The sequence below is a fragment of the Sinocyclocheilus anshuiensis genome, unplaced genomic scaffold, assembly GCF_001515605.1.
Source record: "Sinocyclocheilus anshuiensis isolate Anshui unplaced genomic scaffold, SAMN03320099.WGS_v1.1 scaffold1199, whole genome shotgun sequence".
Lineage (NCBI taxonomy): Eukaryota > Metazoa > Chordata > Actinopteri > Cypriniformes > Cyprinidae > Sinocyclocheilus > Sinocyclocheilus anshuiensis.
The window spans coordinates 1051669-1070794 of record NW_015540934.1 but is presented as its reverse complement, the minus strand read 5'-3'; the positions used below and the strand labels follow the sequence as shown (position 1 = coordinate 1070794).

Sequence of the window (19126 nt, the reverse complement as noted above, 5' to 3'; positions counted from 1 at the left end):
AAAAAAATGAAAAGATACTTTAAATGTGAAATTTTAACTGTCAGTAGGTGGCAGTGAGTCACTGTTAATAAGTGAGTCATTGCGATTGAACCGAATCATTTAAACGGTTGACTCATTCAGGAACAAAACATTGTCATGTTACTCAAAGACGCAAAACAGCGCTGTGGCTTTGTTTGGACATATTTTTGTTGGCGAAATAGTGCAAAAACAGGCAATATGGTCTCTAAAACGTAAGTCTCTTAATAAAACCTCTAGTTTATTGAACTGTTTTTAAAAAATCAATATCACATTTGTATATGGTCATTTTTGGAGAAAAAAAGAGGCACTATCACATTTGTATATATTAACTATATGAAGTGGTATAAATATACACATTTTCTGCCCCCATGTCTTGTATTTGTGATCATTTTGAATGTATTTTAATAGACTGAATCATGCAGTGTAAGAAGGCACTGTAAATGCGCACGCGCACTAGACTTCACGTAATGCGTGCACTCTGTAGGTGTTTTGAATGTTTTTTTTGCGTCGTGAGAATATTGAGCAAAATAGCTCACTTGTCATGGTGTTACTTAACTATATCATGTTACGAATAAACTAAGCATTTTGAATGTATGTGTGCTGTTTAGTGGCAGGTGCAACAGTCGGCACCAACAGTCTACCATCCTTAGCCTGATCGATCCCTTCGCTTTCTCCTCATCTCTTCAGTTATCCAGGTTTCAGCAAGAGCGCCTAAACCTGATATACTGTAAGTTCTTTGACGCAAGTGATTGTGACACACAAAACGAACTTCCTTCACGTCTGGGAAAAATGTAATTGTAAGCTTACTAAACTGTAACAGAAGAGAGTACAATTTCTCACTGCCATTATAAATTAAACAAAGATTTAACATCTGAACCACAGGTTCCATTCCACATTCTCTCTCTCTCTCTCTTACATATATATCAAATTAAATTTTTATATTATCCTGAACCCAAGAAAACTTATTCAAACAATTACACTTTTAAAGTGATAATTCACCCAATGTCACCATTTACTTATCCTTGTGTCGTTCCAAACCTGTATGACTCCCTTTACTGTGAAACACAAAAGAAAATACTTTGAAAAATGCTGGAAACGTGTCTATAGGGTAAGTTGAATATAGGCATCTGGACATATATAACAATTTAAAAAATGTAAGAAGTACCAGTCCTGTATTTCCTGTTTTAAGGCAAATTCAAGAATCAGCCAAGAAAATGGTTAATGTTTAGATTATTTTAATTAAATAAAAATCTCAAATTTCATTATATTAAATTTGTTGTATAAAAAATTTAAAAGTTTACAAAAAGATAATTGATTCTGGATTGAATGAACTAAGACATTATTATTCCATATTCTATGCAGCAAAGTGACACATACTGGCACATTCTTTACCTCTACCCTCCCACCTGCCCTATGCACTGGTTCTGAATTAGAGCAATTTCATCAGGTTAAGGGGATGCCACAATATTTTTACACTAGGTGTCTTCATCATTTCTCCACCATCCCCTCCTTCTCTTCTTTTTGTTGGGCTTCCAGTTTTCGTGTCTTAGTGAGCTGCCTAGCTGTCTAGTGCCTACATAGGCACACTGTTGTGGCAGATGACTGATATGCTGAACAGACTAAAAGTGACAGTTGAAGTCAATATATTATGTCCTCTGAATTCTTTCACTGGCCAACAGTCCACACCAATCCATTGTCCAATTGAGTTTGTCCATCTGTCTGAAGTAGACTTAGTGGCCATTCATTCACACAGGAGGTGTTTCTGTATTTCATCTGCCCTATTTCTAATAGCTGTTTTGTGTACATATGCAGACTGACAGCTTTAATGATATTTCATGGAAAGTCTTTGACATACGTGTTTGTATGTTTACACGCATGCAAAAAAACAAAACAAAAAAAAAACGTGGTACAATTCATTATATAAAATAAACTGTACAAAATTAATTGTTCTACATTAATAAATTGACAACCCCAGTTTTTATGCTAGTATTTGCCTATTACTTCTCCTCCACACCTTCTTCAAGCACACGCTCACCATCCTTTTTAACCTGCTGTGGGGTGTCGTCATTATTTCCTTCACCATCTTCTGTTATTTTTGATGACCCTCGAGTGTTTTCTGTCTCACAATTGACACTACTACCTTCACGTGGCTCTAGTTGACAAATGTTTTTCTGTTCCTCTTTCACAGCTGATAAAACTGAGCCCATTTCGCCTCCCTCACTATAAACAGTATCATCACATTCTGTACTGCACTGTTTGTTCAAATCCTGTTCCCTGATTTCTGAACTATGAGTGTCTTTCATTGCATGTTTTGAGAAGCTGTCGGTCTCTGTTTCTGCTTTCTTGTCCTCTGGCACCGACATGTCATTGTTTGTGTTGTCTGGATCACTGTTCTTTTCATCACAATCTTTTAAATGTTTGTTATTTTTTGTCTCTGTAGTTTCTGGAACATCATTTTTCTGCTTCATGCCTTGTTCTGACTCACAGCTCTTGTCTGTCTGTTCAGCATCATCATCTTCCTTTTGAGGCAACCCATCATTGTGGCACTGCTGCTGTGAGACACTGTTGTACTGTATTGTACTGTCTGGATCAGTTTGTTTGCCCTGTTTAGGCTCAGATAGCTCAGGGTCATGTTTGTTTTCTTCTGGCATTTGTTCCTGACCACCTTTCAGTTCCTCATTTGTTAAAACCTTTTCTTTCTCCTTCTGCTCCACTCCAGGAAATTTGCTTTCTTCCTCCATGTTTATATCTTGGTCTGTGTAATTACTTAGGCCAGTCTGATTTGAAGATGGGACACTGATGTTTATGGGTGCCTTCTCCAGGTTAGCTGGTGAATCTATAACAAAAATGAACAAGATAAGACAAGATAAACCTCATCTACTCATCTAACACAATATTAATTACTAAATCATTGCTTCAGAAACAGAGTTCTGCTTTAACAACTTATTTTTTCTGTGGAATACAAAAGGAGTATTTTAGAAATATCCACACAACTGTTGCCACACAATGTCCATGACTACCAAGCTCCAAAAGGACAATAAAAAACACCATCAAATCACCATGAAAGTATGATAAAAGTAGAATATACACCTCATGTGCTTTATTCAGTCAAGACATACGATAGCTTGGTGTGATAAACAGGCTGAAATTTCAATTGTTTTTCATTGAAGATTCTCCAAAATGCTGCCGATCTCAATCAAATATGGCACATCTTGATGAATGGCATCATTAAACATCAAAACTGATGTCTGGTGGCAAATCTGACTTCAGACTTTCAGTGTATAATATTTAGGTCTGCTCATCACATAAAGATATCATATGGCTTCAGAATACTTGTACAGCCAGATTAATGACTTTTATAATGCTATTTATTGCAGTTTGTGGAGCTTGACATATTGTCTTGAAAAGAGCCGTGTGAAGATTCTTCAAATTCTCATTTTGTGTTCCACTAATATCTATCATATTGGTGACATAAGTATGAGAAACAAATTGACCAAATTTTCAGTTTGATTGATCTATTCCTTTTTTTTACCTGCGTTCAGTCTGTCTATCACTTTTTCTTCCTCTTCCTCCTCTTTTTTCTCTCCAGGTGTCTGGTCTTCCTCATTTTTATCTGCATCTTGTGTCTGAATCTGCTCCTCAGGTGACTCTATCTGACTTTTCTCTTTCTCCATTTCTTCTTGGATTTGTAAGAATTTATGTCTCTCTCTGTCCGTTTCATCAGGTTTGCTGTTACCGTTTTCTTCTGCTTCATCGGCATTTTCGCTGTTTTTCTCATTTTTGTCTAGTTCTCCTTCATTTGTATTTCTTGACTCCTCGTTGTTTTTTTCTGTTATAGCAGACTGTGGACTTTCCTTCAAAAGTTTTTGTCCTTCATGAGTTTCTCCCACATTCTCCAATCCACTGTCCTGATCCCAATTTTTATCAGCAATAGATTCTTTTGGAGCTGTAAGTCTGATGCGACAAGGGAGTGTGGCATCAGATGAACCTAAAACAAACCACTCAAAGACCTTAACAGATTCAAGTGTCAACCTTGAAAGTCATTCATTCTCAGTCAGGGCTGAAAGTTTATAGTGATATACAGCAACATGAGCAACAAATGTGATGTTAGCATGTCTAGTTACAATACAAATACTAATAATTATAATAATAGTAAATCATTTGTTACCTGGCATAGCCTCCGTTGGGACATTTCTCAACAGGTTATCACATTCACCTACATTAACAGAAAACTGTTTTCATTATTATATAAAAAAATATTTAATTATACAAATGATCATGCTCTATTAACTCTCTATTTGAGTGTTTAGAACACTCTGTGTATAGCTGTGCTTATAAATGAAAAATACTGTCAGTTATTGGTCACTCATTGCAAAGTCCTTCCTATTTAAAAGGCTCAATGCATCGTCACATAATAAGACAGGCTATCACGCAAATTATACAGTATGAAAATATAGTTTGGTGAATTCCAGCTTCCAGGTGGAACCAAAAACTTGTGTAGAGCCGTAGATCTTTGCACATTTGAGAGCAATGGCTCCCATAAACTTCAACTGAAGCAGATCACGAACAGCACTATAATGTGGTATAACCCATATTCACAAAAAATATTGCAATGCAGAGAATATTTATATACAATGACAAAATATATTTCTGATAACATTTTAAAGGAAGCCAGACTTTCTGAACAGTCAAAAAGCAATTGCTAACTAGAGCTATACAAAAAGAAAAAAAAAGCTTACTAAAAGAACTGCTATTTCTGTTTTTATAAGACTATTTGAAATCATTTTTATGAGGATGTTTGAATTAAGCTAAAGTAAACGAAAAATAATATAACTTTAGTTTTGTAGAAACAGAAAATCAAGCAAAGAAGAAACTGTAATTTAAAAAAAAATCCAAAGTGAGAACAAACTCTTATCTTACCATTTTCAGGATCCATTTTTTTGAGTTCAGACTTCCTTGCTTCTCGTGCATGTACATGACAAAAAGAAAATTATGTTAATCTGTGTAATACAGGTGCATCTCAATAAATTAGAATGTCGTGGAAAAGTTCATTTATTTCAGTAATTCAACTCAAATTGTGAAACTCGTGTATTAAATAAATTCAATGCACACAGACTGAAGTAGTTTAAGTCTTTGGTTCTTTTAATTGTGATGATTTTGGCTCACATTTAACAAAAACCCTAATCTCTAAATTCTAATCTCAACAAATTAGAATATGGTGACATGCCAATACTGTCAAAGAAACCTGGGCTTCCATACCACCTCAGCAGTGCCACAAACTGATCACCTCCATGCCACGCCAAATTGAGGCAGTAATTAAAGCAAAAGGAGCCCCTACCAAGTATTGAGTACATGTACAGTAAATGAACATACTTTTCAGAAGGCCAACAATTCACTAAAAATGAAGTATTCTAATTTGTTGAGATAGTGAATTGGTAGGTTTTTGTTAAATGTGAGCCAAAATCATCACAATTAAAAGAACCAAAGACTTAAACTACTTCAGTCTGTGTGCATTGAATTTATTTAATACACGAGTTTCACAATTTGAGTTGAATTACTGAAATAAATGAACTTTTCCACGACATTCTAATTTATTGAGATGCACCTGTATAATCTCTGTGTTAGAGATGTATTTTGAAGGTGATTTGTTGAATACTTTTTCATGGCACTTACACTGTTGTTTTTTACGTCTGTAGAGGAATAATGCCAGCACAGCGAACACAATAATGAGAAGCACTGCTACTATTAAGACTGGAAAAAGCACAGGAGGGCTTACTCCGCCTGCAAACAAAACCATTCAAGAAATAGCATAAAGCCTCTAAATCAAAGTCTCAAGGTATTGTTGAATGATTTCTAGCAAACCTGTGGGGCAGTCTTGCAGAGTAAAGTCTGTGGTCCTGCTTCCAGCTTTATTCTTCACAGTGCAGGTATAGACTGAGTCACGGTTTTCCTCCTGTTCATCAACAAGAAGTGTTGGTCCCAACTGTTTTTTATTAGGTCCACTCCATTCATAGCTTGTCTGAGTCTGGGATTCCACTGAACAGGACAGTTTTTTCAAATTTGAAGTCTCATTCAGTTCACAGGTTACCTGAGGGTCTGGCAGAGCATCTAGACACAAAAGCAGATAGGCATTTAGTGATAATCAGCTGATATTTGGTCATTTTGAGATTATTAATCAACAATTAAAATGTATCAAAAAAAATAAATAATACATTTTCAGTGACTAATACACTTAAATTGTTTTAAATATTTTTAAAGTATAATAATAATAATGATAATGATAATAAACCCATATCACTTGACAATTATACAACACCGAAACTTTAGGAATGCACCATACAGTAGGTATAAGTGTGCTATGAATTAAATTAGCTGTTCATGTCTTCTCCAAATTGTACTGAAAATTATTACTACACAGAATTTAGGAAGTCAAACATTTCCTGATATATACAGTAAGTGGTCTATTCACAGTACTACTAGGTACTAATCTGCACATAATCATCTGAGATATACAGATAGCTTACCCAAAACTGACAAAGTATGACTGGAGGTTTGAACCTTCCCATTGATTGAAATTTCAGACTGATATTGGCCACTGTCTTGGCTGCATAGTTTTCTTATCTTGAGCTGTCCTGTTTCAAAATCAACATCTACACGATCTTTAAATGATCCATATTTCAACACCTGACTCCCGTCATACTCCAGAACCTTGTTGTTATTATGTATCCACAGTATATCTTCAGGCTTTCCACGGATGCTTGGAGTAAGTGTGATCTCGTTTCCACTTTCGCCATAGTCATCACAAAAAACTAAATCTATAGGAGATGGGGAAAAAATAACAACTTCTAACACTCTATGGGGGAATCTCAGAAAAACAAAAGACAAATATTTATAACGACAAATATATATATATAGATAGACAGATAGATAGATAGATAGATAGATAGATTTTATATTTCTGTATATCTATAAGTAGACATAAAAAATTAAGATTTTTTTATTTGTTTATTTAATCAGTATTTACTTGGTATTATCAGTAAATTATCATTATTTTATCAGTATTATTTCATAATGGTCTTAAAATCAACATTTAATCAATATTTTTTTAAAAAGGGACAAACCCAGCTATTGGGTTGTTTTGACCCAGCGGTTGGGTTGTTTTGAACCCAACAGCTGGGTCAAAACAACCCAACAGCTGGGTCAAAACAACCCAATAGCTGGGTTTGTCCCTTTTTTAACCCTGCGCTGGGTTATATTTAACCCAGCATTTTTTAGAGTGTACTGTATAATGTCTCAAATTAAAATAATAAAAACAATAGATACTCCAGTTATAAATAATTTCCAGTTAATATTCTTAATGGCAACAGATTTCATTTTCGTTTTACAAAATATAATTACTTATTTAATTCTTTTGATTTGGGGGTGAAATATGACCTGGACATGTTCTTGGTGTGTTTCATTAATCAACAAGTTGCTACCCTGCGATTTTTAGTTATTTATTTGGCTGACAACAAACATAATGTTGTCAACAAACAACAAATCACTTTTTGTTTTTATTTTAAATTAGACATCACTATAATTAATCTTATTAATGGAAGGTTTTATACTTTATCTGTACAGAAGATCACAGAACAGATTCAGTAAAAAGTTCAGTGAAAGTCCTTAATTCAAAGAGAGAATGCAGCAAAGCTTACACACGTTCAACTTTTAATTTTGTTATTCTGACTTCAAATATGCCTTAAATGGTACTCTGTTATCTAAAATAATTCTAAACCAAATCCACAATTCTTTAAACTATGACTCATTAAATAAATAGATAGATAGATAGATAGATATTATCAGATAGATAGATAGATAGATAGATAGATAGATAGATAGATATTATCAGATAGATAGATAGATAGATAGATAGATATTATCAGATAGATAGATAGATATTATCAGATAGATAGATAGGTAGATATATATATAGATAGACAGATAGATAGATAGATAGATAGATAGATTTTATATTTTGCTATAAGATTATTAAGCATGTTTTATTATTTTCATTGTAGCATTATTTTAATATTTCCATTTTTTTTTTTTCATTTTCAAAAATGCTTTAACAAGTTTCAAGACATTTCCCCCACAAATTCTCATTGCAGTAATGTGTCCAAGTGTTTTATATTGACTGACACTGATTGTCATTACTTTAATAAAGCAATCTATACACTCTAAAAAATGCTGGGTTAAATATAACCCAGCGCCAACAAACATAATGTTGTCAACAAACAACAAATCACTTTTTGTTTTTATTTTAAATTAGACATCACTATAATTAATCTTATTAATGGAAGGTTTTATACTTTATCTGTACAGAAGATCACAGAACAGATTCAGTAAAAAGTTCAGTGAAAGTCCTTAATTCAAAGAGAGAATGCAGCAAAGCTTACACACGTTCAACTTTTAATTTTGTTATTCTGACTTCAAATATGCCTTAAATGGTACTCTGTTATCTAAAATAATTCTAAACCAAATCCACAATTCTTTAAACTATGACTCATTAAATAAATATTTCCGTGAATGCCTGTTGTCGTTTCGACAAAACCAGAGGTAGGCCTATCCGTTTCCCACACCGTTCATTGCACCTGGCGGGTTTAGGCTAAAATATGCTATTTCCTTGAATTACGAGTTACTTCACCTCCGCTCCATGTTTAAACAGATTCTGGACTTACCTTGAGCCAAACAGGAACATGTAATGTAAACCAGAAACTTAATAACTGCCATCTTCCCTCGAGAGTGTGTGTGGGGTGCTATGGCGACCAGTCAAGGCTAAAACCCAGAACAACTGAACATTAAAAAGTTGCCACAGTGTCTCGAGGTAGTGAGAAAAGAAAGTAAATAAAAAAAGGGCATCGAGCGACCTTCGAAATGGGCGGAGACTGAAGGTGAACGCACCTTTATAAGTGACGCAAGCAGTAGGCTAAACGATCTGTGCGTGTTTTGGTATTTCTTCCATGATAATATTTACACTAAAAGCGACCGCAGGAAATATCACACAAATAATATGGATTAGCGAATACCGAATTTGTCAGAATGAGAACCTGCTCTTTTGCTAACAGTGATTCGAAAATAATATCCTTAAAATTATTATTTTTACATTTGTAAATAAATAAACAAACAAACAAAAACGCAATACTCTTTTTTTTTTTTTCGTGGACTTCCTCTTGGGGCCCCCAACTTGTCACGGACCCATGTGCCCTGTTTACTCAACTCTTTACTCTGCACACCGCATATCAGCTCTGCTGTAGCCTATGCTCCCCCTTCACCTGTCCATTTGATCTGTTAGTGACATATACAGTATGTACAGGATATTGCACCCTATGTGAAGTTATCCACATTCAACCTTAGGATTGCATTATGGATTTACATTTTGCCTTTCTGTCCCTAATACCTTCACATTTCCTCCAGACGGCAGCATTGCACCGCAAGACTGACAGCATGTCACGTACAGCTGCACTAAAATTGGGAACACAATTGTGAGTCCTAAATTAATTTGATACAAATAACCTGCCCAGAAATCTATTGTAAAACAAATATATAGATTGGCCATGCATGAAATGATGCTATGTTCATTTGAAAGGGATTCGTCTTATTCAAAGGGAACAAAATGAAAATAGCTACATTTGTGTGTTTTGTAAACTGTTTACATATCAAGGAATAAAATACACAATAAATGTGTCAATTCAAAAACAAACATGCTTTTCACTATTGTTATATTTAAATGCTTGTTACACTTTATATGAAGGTGTCCTTGTTGTGATGTAATTATACATATAAGTACCGAGTAATATTAATTAACTACATGGTTAGGATTAGGATTTGGATTTGGCTTGGGCTTACTTGCATGTAATTATGCATAATGAATTGTTATTATAATATTAAGTACATGTAACATATGTAACAAGGACACCTTAAAATACAGTGTTACCAAAATGTTTTATTTAATATTTAAAATCATGGCATGGAATCTACAAGGAAGTTTCCAAACAATAACAAACCTTTTCTCTCTCTCTCTTTTAGTTGCCTTGTAAATGAAGAGAACATATTTATTTTTCCATTTATATATTTTCCCTTAGCATAAACAATAAATGTTATATTTAGATCGAATTATATAACCACCTCTGAATAAATTTCTATCCCTAAACATAGCCCATAAATTATCCCTAAAACCACGGGGAAATGATAGGTGAATGAGAAGCCTTGTTGTAAGCCTAAATTTGACATTAACTGTAAATCGCACTCAGATCTCTCAAATCTGATTGGTTGGGTGGAGTGTTGTTCCAGGATCAGCAAGGATGTTGATTAAGGAACATGTTTAACTTGGTGAAATCATGTTCACTCACCCCCACACACTCTCAGGGACGCACACACAGGAAATTATACCACTTTGAGCTTGTCATCTTAAAACAGAGCGACTCACTCAGAGACCGAGGGAAAATGCTGCTAAACTTGACATTAATTCTCTTCAGTTTAATCTTCATGTTCCCCCCTGGTAAGTTGTTGTTAAGTTATATACTCTATATTTAATATTTCTGGAATACCACTTGTCTGTTTACAGACAATTTTTCCTCTTAGAGAATTCTATGTACACCAAATAAAAATTGTTTTGCATGCTTTTTGCCTTTGGATCGAATTTTTGTTTCATTTATCATTCCTCAAAGTTGTGTAACAGAAACATAAACCTCTTTTCTGCTTTTTACAGATAGTAGATGGTTTGTTTTTAAACAATTTTGTTTGCTTGCGAGTAGAAATCATTTGCATTTAATAGCATTTCATATGGTTTCATATGAATAATTTATTCAGTCATCTCATATAAGATTGATTCCTTTGGGTAAAACCATTTGCTTGCAAGTAGAAATCAATCACATTTCATTGCATATCCTATGGTTTCATATAAATTATGTATTTACTCATATTTCTCTCATGTAAGATCCGTTCTTTTGAGAATTTTTTTTATTTTTTTATATTAGACTAACCCTAACTTAGACTCTAAAAATGTTTTATGCATTTAAAGGCCTACATGCAACAAATGCCAATAAAGACAAAGAAAAAGAAGTGAACAACAAGAGTGGAAATAAAAATACAAATGGTAATTGCCTATTTCCCTCACAAAGTTCCTTATGACCGTGTTTCCACCACAGAATAGCCACTGAGGAATTTCCATCATGGAGTTCCTTTTATTAACATTAAATGTTTGTCAAATTAAATGATATACACATATTACATACATTTCCATAATTATTGTTAAAATATTATTGTGCAAAAGTGGTCATATACTATATTACACAGTACTTTTTTTCCCGATCTGTCAAATATTTGTGTATAATAATGCTAATCTGTATAACAGACTGTTGTCACGGTTGATTTCCTGCATCACTGTGATTCATGTCTCTGAAATTACTACAGTCTCATTCCTCACATATTAAAATACTTTCAGCTCAGACTAATATTTCATGCTCAGTTATTTGGGAAGCAGATATGTAATAAATGGGACAATGTACAGCCAGATGATCAGGTGTTTTAGGTGTTTATGTTGTGATAACGAGTGGCTCAATCTAAATTATCCCTTATAGATTAAAATGAATCATTGTTTTTTTTCCCCCTCCATTATTTGGCATTTCATGAAATTATAAATGCTGGTCCTGATATTGTTGATAATTTACGTTGTTTGTATGTTTTCATTTCTTAGATGCATCTCAGAAGAAATTTCTATTTGGCTTGGATTTATGGTGGATGCTGGTGATCCTGACAAGGGAAGTTTCCTCCTCATACTCTTCATCATCTGCCTAGTCTGATGACCAGCATCATCTTCTGGCTAGTTATAAATACCATAATCTAACCCTAACTTCAACAGAAACCGTTCTGCATTTTTACAATTTCAAAAAAAACTTTGTTCTCATTGGATTTTCTCCTGGCGCCCCCTACTGGTCATGGACTCATGTGCGCCGAATGCTCCATATTAAGCTAGATTTTCCCATGCTTCACATTTAACTGTACATTTGATCTGCTATCTGTTAGTAATAAGTACTTGTGGATATGGCAACTTACACAGTGACTTACATTAAACCTAAGGATTACAAGATTTCTTTGCATTTGCCGCTCTTCACATCTCCTCCAGGTGGCAGCATTGCACTGAGACAGTGACCGCACGTCATTGTTCCATTGAACTGGTATTGGGAACCTAATTGTGAGTGACAAAATTAATTTGATGGAAATAACCTGGCCAAAAAATGCAGAGTGTAAAAATAATTTTTCATAGTCGTTTTTTATACCAAAAGATTTACAATGATTGCGATCTGTTGCAAAATAAATACATAGACTGGCCATGAAATATGTGTTAAAATGTGAATAATGCCTATCTGTGGTCCATCCATTCATCCTCTGTAGGGTCACGGGAGGGCTGGAGTCAATCCCAGCATCTCGGGACCAAGGCAGGGGACTCTTTGGTCTCTGGTCAGTGATATCTATATTGTAATGTGTTAAATTCTTAAAAGGATTTGACTTATTCACAAAATGTATTATCAGCATTTGTTTTTGTGTAAACTTTTGTTTGTTTGTAATCTTGTGTTCATAACAAGAACTAGAAGTACCTATTGACAATAATAATATGTCAATTAAAACACATAGACGTTATTGTTAAATTAAGTGTTTTATTTAATTCATGTTTAAAAAACATGTCAATCTTTATAATAATCTAATAATGACTGAAGAATGAATTGATACATAAGTGGAATCCATCCAAACCTCTGAATCAGGGGCGGACTTACCCATTAGGTAAAGGTAGGCGACCGCCTTGGGCCCCCAAAAGCCAACGTTCCAAAAGCGCCTCCTACTGGCAGAGAATGAGTGTTCATTTTCAATAATCCAGTCTGTAGTTTTTGTTCAATGCGAAAATCCACCCACATAACCCCGTTTTAAATTAATATAATAATTTATACGTCTGACGCTCAATTGTGAGGTTTATCATTTTATAATTTATAAAATTGTGAATGTGAAAACCTGTATCTCAACTGTAAATCAGTTGCTATTTCGTGGTCTACAACATGAAAGAAAGCCATTATAACATGCACATGAAAAATGTAGAAACATTTGACACAACTATGGGGCAGCATTGTGCAGCAGCAAGCATCACAACAAAAAATGAACCTCAAGGTTGATCTAGGAAACTGTGTGCAAATGTATAGGGCCCCATTCCTATATTTTGTCTAGGGCCCCCAATTCACTAAATCCGCCCCTGCTCTGAATACTCTGTTAGTACACTGAATTACTGGCTGTGTATTGACACTCCCACACACTCCCAGAGATGCACATACAGGAAACTGTACCACTGTGAGCTTGTCATCTTAAAACAGAACAACTCACTAAGAAATCTGCGTGAAAATGCTGCAAAACCTGACATTAACTCTCCTCATCAATTTAATCTTCATGTTCTCCCCTGGTAGGTTGTTGTTGTTAAATTATATATTTTCTTAAATGTCACGTGTCTGATTATAGACAAATGTTCTTCTTAGTTAATTATTAGTAAACCAAATAAAAAATCTTTTGCATGGTCTTTGGCCAAATTTTAGTTTCATTTATCAGTCGTCAAAAATGTGTAACAGAAACTTACACCTTTTTTCAGATTTTTATGGATAGTTTGTTTATAAACAAATTTGTTTGCTTGCAAGTAGAAATCAATCACATTTCATTGCATTTCCTATGGTTTTATATAAATTATGTATTTACTCAGTCATATTTCTCTCATGTAAGATCCGTTCTTTTGAGAGAGAAAAAAAAAACGTTTTAATATATCACAGTCGTTTTCCCACGATTGCGTTCAATCAAATCATGTCATTAGAATATAAAGGTCAAGGTGACTGTGTGCTTGAAACTCAACATACAGCAGCATTTTCTCACTGTATTACTGATACTTTTGCTCAAACTTTTTTTATACCACTTTAATTTTTTTAGGTAAATGTGTATCTTCATGCATCAACACAGCTGTGGGTGATACAGTTATTATTCCATTTGAAGGTGCAAAATTACTAGCAGACAATGAACTGAGATGGACACATAATACAAGGAGAGTTTATCTTAAAAAAGGCTCACAAGTTAAGCTCAGCGAGTTCAACGTTACCCAACATGGATCCCTGATGCTGGAGAACGTACAGAAAGACAATTCTGGGGAGTACAAGGGCATCGTCTATAATGCAGAAGGAACCTTAATAAAGGAAACTGTACAACAGCTCTGTGTACTGGGTGTGTACTAGCTTGTGTTCTGTTGCTATTCAAACCTGCATTCTGGTCAAATGTCATTTCTCTCTATTTGCCCCTCAAAGTCATGCAAGACCAAGTGTGTTTTAGCAATAAGACTTGCTGTTGTTGTGTGCATTTCAGAGCCAGTGCCTGATCCTACAGTTTTGGTCGAGTGCATAGAAAAAGGAGTAAATCTGACTTGTAGTGCAGTGAACAACAATGAAGTTCTTGTGTCCTGGATGAAAAATGGCATGAAGGCTAATGTAACACATGCTGTTTTACACGTCAGCTCATCTGAGCTCAAATCTGGAGATAATTTTTAATGCACAGTCAGCAACATGATAAGATACAAGTCAGCAAAAGAAGTTGAGCCAGTGTGCTCTGACACAGGTCCAGTTTATCAAAATAATTTGACATATATATTCGCATGCATGATAACATTGGTTTCTATGAAAAACTTGACTCTTAAAAAAAATGTTATAACCCATTTAAAGGTCTACATACAACAATTGCCAATGAAGACAAAGGAAAGGAAGTGAACAACAACAGTGGAAATAAAAATACAAATGGTAATTGTTTGTTTCACTAGATCATGTTTCCTACCATAGAGTTGCCATCACGAAGCTCCTTTTATTAACCTTGAATGTTTGTCATATAAAATTATATCAATTTGTTGCAAAGATCTGTTTACTGTACATTATCCATTTTTGTTATACTGTAGAAAGTGAAATCATGTTTTTGCATCAGTTTGCATTTGCTGAAATTATAAATAATGGTGATGAAAATGTTAATTCTTTACTTTGTACATTTCTAGGCTTAGATATTTGGTGGATGCCGGTGATCCTGACAGGGGGAGGAAGTTTCCTCCTCATACTCCTCATCATCTGCCTAGTCTGTGTCTGCTGCTGCAGCAAACGAAACAAGAGGAAAGCAAAAGGTGTGTTTCCAATAAACTATTTTGTATTCACACTTAGAACAGGTAAGATCATATTTGCTGGTATATATATATACAGTATATATATATAATCTTTATTGGAATATTCTCAAATTCTGAAATATTCTGAAAATTCTCGCCAATTCTCAGTAATTCAAAACCAATTATTTATCTCTCTGTTGGGCAGAGGAAGAAGAGTACCGGCTTACATCTCTAATGCCAGATCACACAAATCAGCCTGATGAGCAGTACATGCAGCAAACCACATTGCAGAGGCCTTCCAAAAGCCAGCGTCCTCTTCCACCCTTACCCAGCCCCCAAGGTCCTCCTTGTGTTGCACCCCCATAAGAGAACAACCTAGACTTCAAGACACATTGAGACTAATACCAGGACACAACGGGACTACCAATGAAAACTAGCCGCTGAGCTAATTTGGGTACATTTGTCCCCTTTTTTGGAACTAAATAAATAAATAAACAATGCTGAATGTAATATTGTATATAGAATTGATAATATACACTATTGGTCACAAAAGTTAGGAATAATTAAGTAATAATTAAATAATAAAAATAACAAATAAAATAATATATTTTTGAGTCTCTTAAGCTCACCAACACTGCACACCAAATTTTTTTTATTTTTATTAAATTATTAATAATTGATCACCAGCACTAATAACTGAGCATCAAATCGTCATATTAGAATGATTTCTGAAAGATCATGTCATACTGAAGACTTGAGTAATGATGCTGAAAATTCAGCTTTTATCACAGGAATAAATTACATTTTAAATATATTCAAGTAGAAAACAGTTTTTTTATTTTAATATTAATATTAGAATATTACTGTTTTTACTGTATTCTTGATCAAATAAATGCAGCCTTGATGAGCATACTTATTATAAGCCACTTTTTTCAAAAACAAACAAAAAAAAAAATCTTAATCATTCCAAACTCTTGAACGGTAGTGTATGTAAAAGATTTAGACGCATCTGCCCATGTTTTTTATTTTAACTATTTTGAACATTTTATAATAATTGTATAGTCATCAATAAAGCAGCACAAATGGATGCTGTTTTTTATTTATTTATTTGTTTTTGGTTAAGTATCCACACTTTTTCTCATGCTTTTACATAGTATGCTGGATGTTTAATGGATTAAACACCACTGAACTCTCTCTCTCTCTCTCTCTCTCTCATATATATATTATATTATATATACATATATAACATGTTTAGCACTTCAACTTAAGCTCAATGATTCCTTTGTAAATAGAAATTATTCCACTGAATCTAGGTCACTTCCGTAGAGTATATGCAGTTCTACATGATGTTTTGTGATTGTGCTCTGCGAGCCCACCTTTGTACATGCAAGCACAACAGACTTGTACTTGCACTTTTCCTGTTTTAACTGATGTTACTGAATTGTGGTTGCGAGACGTGCTCCAGAAAAAAAAAATTACATAGATTTCTCACACACAGTCACTCAGTCCATTAGAATCATGACACCTGACTTACTACACACTTACTCTTTAATAGCCTCAAACAGCACATTACTGAACAAAACACAATTTAAGTTAGCAAAGTTATTTAAAAGCTACATTTATATTCATGAGATTTATGAAAATGTATGAAAATTGTGACCGTAAGACTCCCACCATTCAAATAACAAGTAAACATTTAAAGTTAAACCAAAGCATGAGTTGCACTGAGGTTTCCCGCATGTGGTGAATGTAAACGTAATTCTGACATTTGGTTTGAATGTGTGAATATGTTGGTATTTGTGTTTGCATCATGATCTGCCTACCTTATTGAGAATATTTGAACTTGCCATTTTGAGCTACACATAAACAGTGACCAATCAACTTACTACACACTTTATTGCATAAGTCTTGCATCCACATGAAAAGTATATGGAACATGTTGGTATCGTATTTCCACACACTTTCAAAATGAGTAAAAAGATCTTATGAATATACAATTTGTTGAGTGTTTGTATGTTTCTTATTTGCTTTTGAAGATTTTTTTATCATCTAAATAACTCATAATAATAGTATAGCTAATAAGAATAGCATGGATAGTTGAGCACACTTTCAAGTATGCACATGTTACAAACATTCTAAACAGTAAAAGTGTGTTGACCTGATTTCATTTAGATTTCCTCGCTTTTGATGTCTGAAGTGAAACTCACAAATGTGCCCTCTCAATTTAGCACCCAATCTAGTTGTGTTCAAAAACAAAAACGTAACTATTATATTTTCATCTCTGGGCACAAACTACTAAGAGCAAACTAATTAACTAATTAAAAACAGATCTGTGTTCTGCTCTAGAGATCAAAGCATGCTGGTTATGTTATCTTTGTTGCAGTTTGTGGAAGGTTTTTACAACATACCTGTTTGACAAAGAGAGGATGTGAAGAGATTGATGTGAAGATAAGCTGTCAAGGATGGCCTGTAATAGTCTACAGAAAGCAGAACAATGAGCACCATGCGCATCTCAATTATAAAGATAACAGTTTATAATTTGCAACCACTAATATGGAACTTAATTAGAAAATTCCAGTTTTATATATTGTTACTTTCGAGCAATTAATGCCGTTTTGATGCTCTTTGATGTGGCGTGATAAAGCGCTGTATAGGAGCCTCAATTCAAATGGCAGCGCAGAGGGCGAGGGAATGTGATCATCCTTTCCTTTTTTACTAATTATAACATGACATAAACATGAATGAATATTTAATGTCTTATGTAACCTCTCAGTGTTTCAACCGTGATAAGACGTCAATAAAACAGCTTGTACAGTGCTGGTCCTAGACTTTTGGGGGCCCTAAGCAAAATTTTGTCAGGGGGGCACCTGTCAGTATACAGAAATTGAATAAATTAATCAAATGTAAAAATAACACACTGCATAGTCTTCAGTCTTATTAAAGTTAGTAAAATTACTCAGTGAAGAGCAGTGAATGATTCTCTTGTTTTCTTTCATTGTTTGAGTAGCCTAACATTAAATGACAAAGACAGCAGCAGGTTTAAGGCTTGAATGAACTGAATGTGTTTAAGTGAAATCTGATGAATGTGATATTTTGAAATATTTTTGTGTGTATTTATCCATTTATGCAGCCAAAGTAGCCTATGCTAGACTTGTCTGTGTTTCGCTCAGTGTGTCTTTCGAAGCTCAGTATCCTTGCAATATGCTGACTGAATATTATGAAACATTGGCACCTTACATGATTTGACTGAGAGCAAGTGGGCCCCCGGTTTTTCAGGGGCCCTACACAACTTGCGTACTTTATGTAGGGAGGCATTAAACAAAATGTCACTTAGCATTACATTTACCTCAAGCAAGTCATTTAGTGTTTATACAGCACATTTGTTTGCTAGAGGAATGTCTAGAGAAGAACATTTAGCTAAATATTAATCTATTTATTATATTTTACTTAACCTGTTAGTGCTGTCTTAAATATTTATGTTTAAATAAATCTGTCATGAAAACTTGAAAAGCCACTGTGTAAATGATTATATATATTTTAAAAAGTGCAATTTACATGTTTGTGTACTTTTTTGAGTGTTGATTATTATATCTAAAAATGAATAGCAATTAAATTTGAAAGTTGTTAATTGTAACCTTAAATATCATAGTAAGGTGCAAGTAATAGGGGCTCCCTAAGGTTTACAACATTAGCTAAGGTTAAGGATTTTTATCCTTAAGTAAATGTATATTATAATTGAATTTATTGAATTTTATGTTTAGTATACATAATATTTAAATTTTAATTATATATGTATGAGTATTTAAAGTGTTCTAATATTTTATTTTAAAATATTTATATGAAATATATATATATATATATATATATAAAACATATTTTACTTTAAAAATGCATTAAATTCAGTGCTATAAC

General features: G+C 33.9%; 1 protein-coding gene across 1 annotated transcript; it reads right to left on the bottom strand.

Moving 5' to 3' along the window:
* Window positions 1-1299: 1299 nt before the first annotated feature.
* Window positions 1300-8914, bottom strand: LOC107689508 (myb-like protein AA). The gene is made up of 8 exons (XM_016487513.1): window positions 8736-8914; window positions 6543-6833; window positions 5881-6126; window positions 5692-5799; window positions 4939-4977; window positions 4187-4234; window positions 3551-4006; window positions 1300-2854 (listed from the first exon to the last, which is right to left on the bottom strand). Exons 1-8 carry the CDS (start codon window positions 8785-8787, stop codon window positions 2016-2018), a joined length of 2079 nt encoding a protein of 692 aa, XP_016342999.1. The 5' UTR covers window positions 8788-8914; the 3' UTR covers window positions 1300-2015.
* Window positions 8915-19126: the final 10212 nt, after the last annotated feature.

What these genes read in the sequence shown, in the direction of transcription:
- LOC107689508 (XM_016487513.1), bottom strand. Translation starts at nt 8,787, where the DNA reads ATGGCAGTTATTAAGTTTCTGGTTTACATTACATGTTCCTGTTTGGCT. An exon ending in TCATACTTTGTCAGTTTTGG is followed by an intron (nt 6,127 to 6,542) that starts GTAAGCTATCTG and finishes TTTTGTGTCTAG; the next exon opens with ATGCTCTGCCAGACCCTCAG. An exon ending in CCCAACGGAGGCTATGCCAG is followed by an intron (nt 4,007 to 4,186) that starts GTAACAAATGAT and finishes GGTTTGTTTTAG; the next exon opens with GTTCATCTGATGCCACACTC.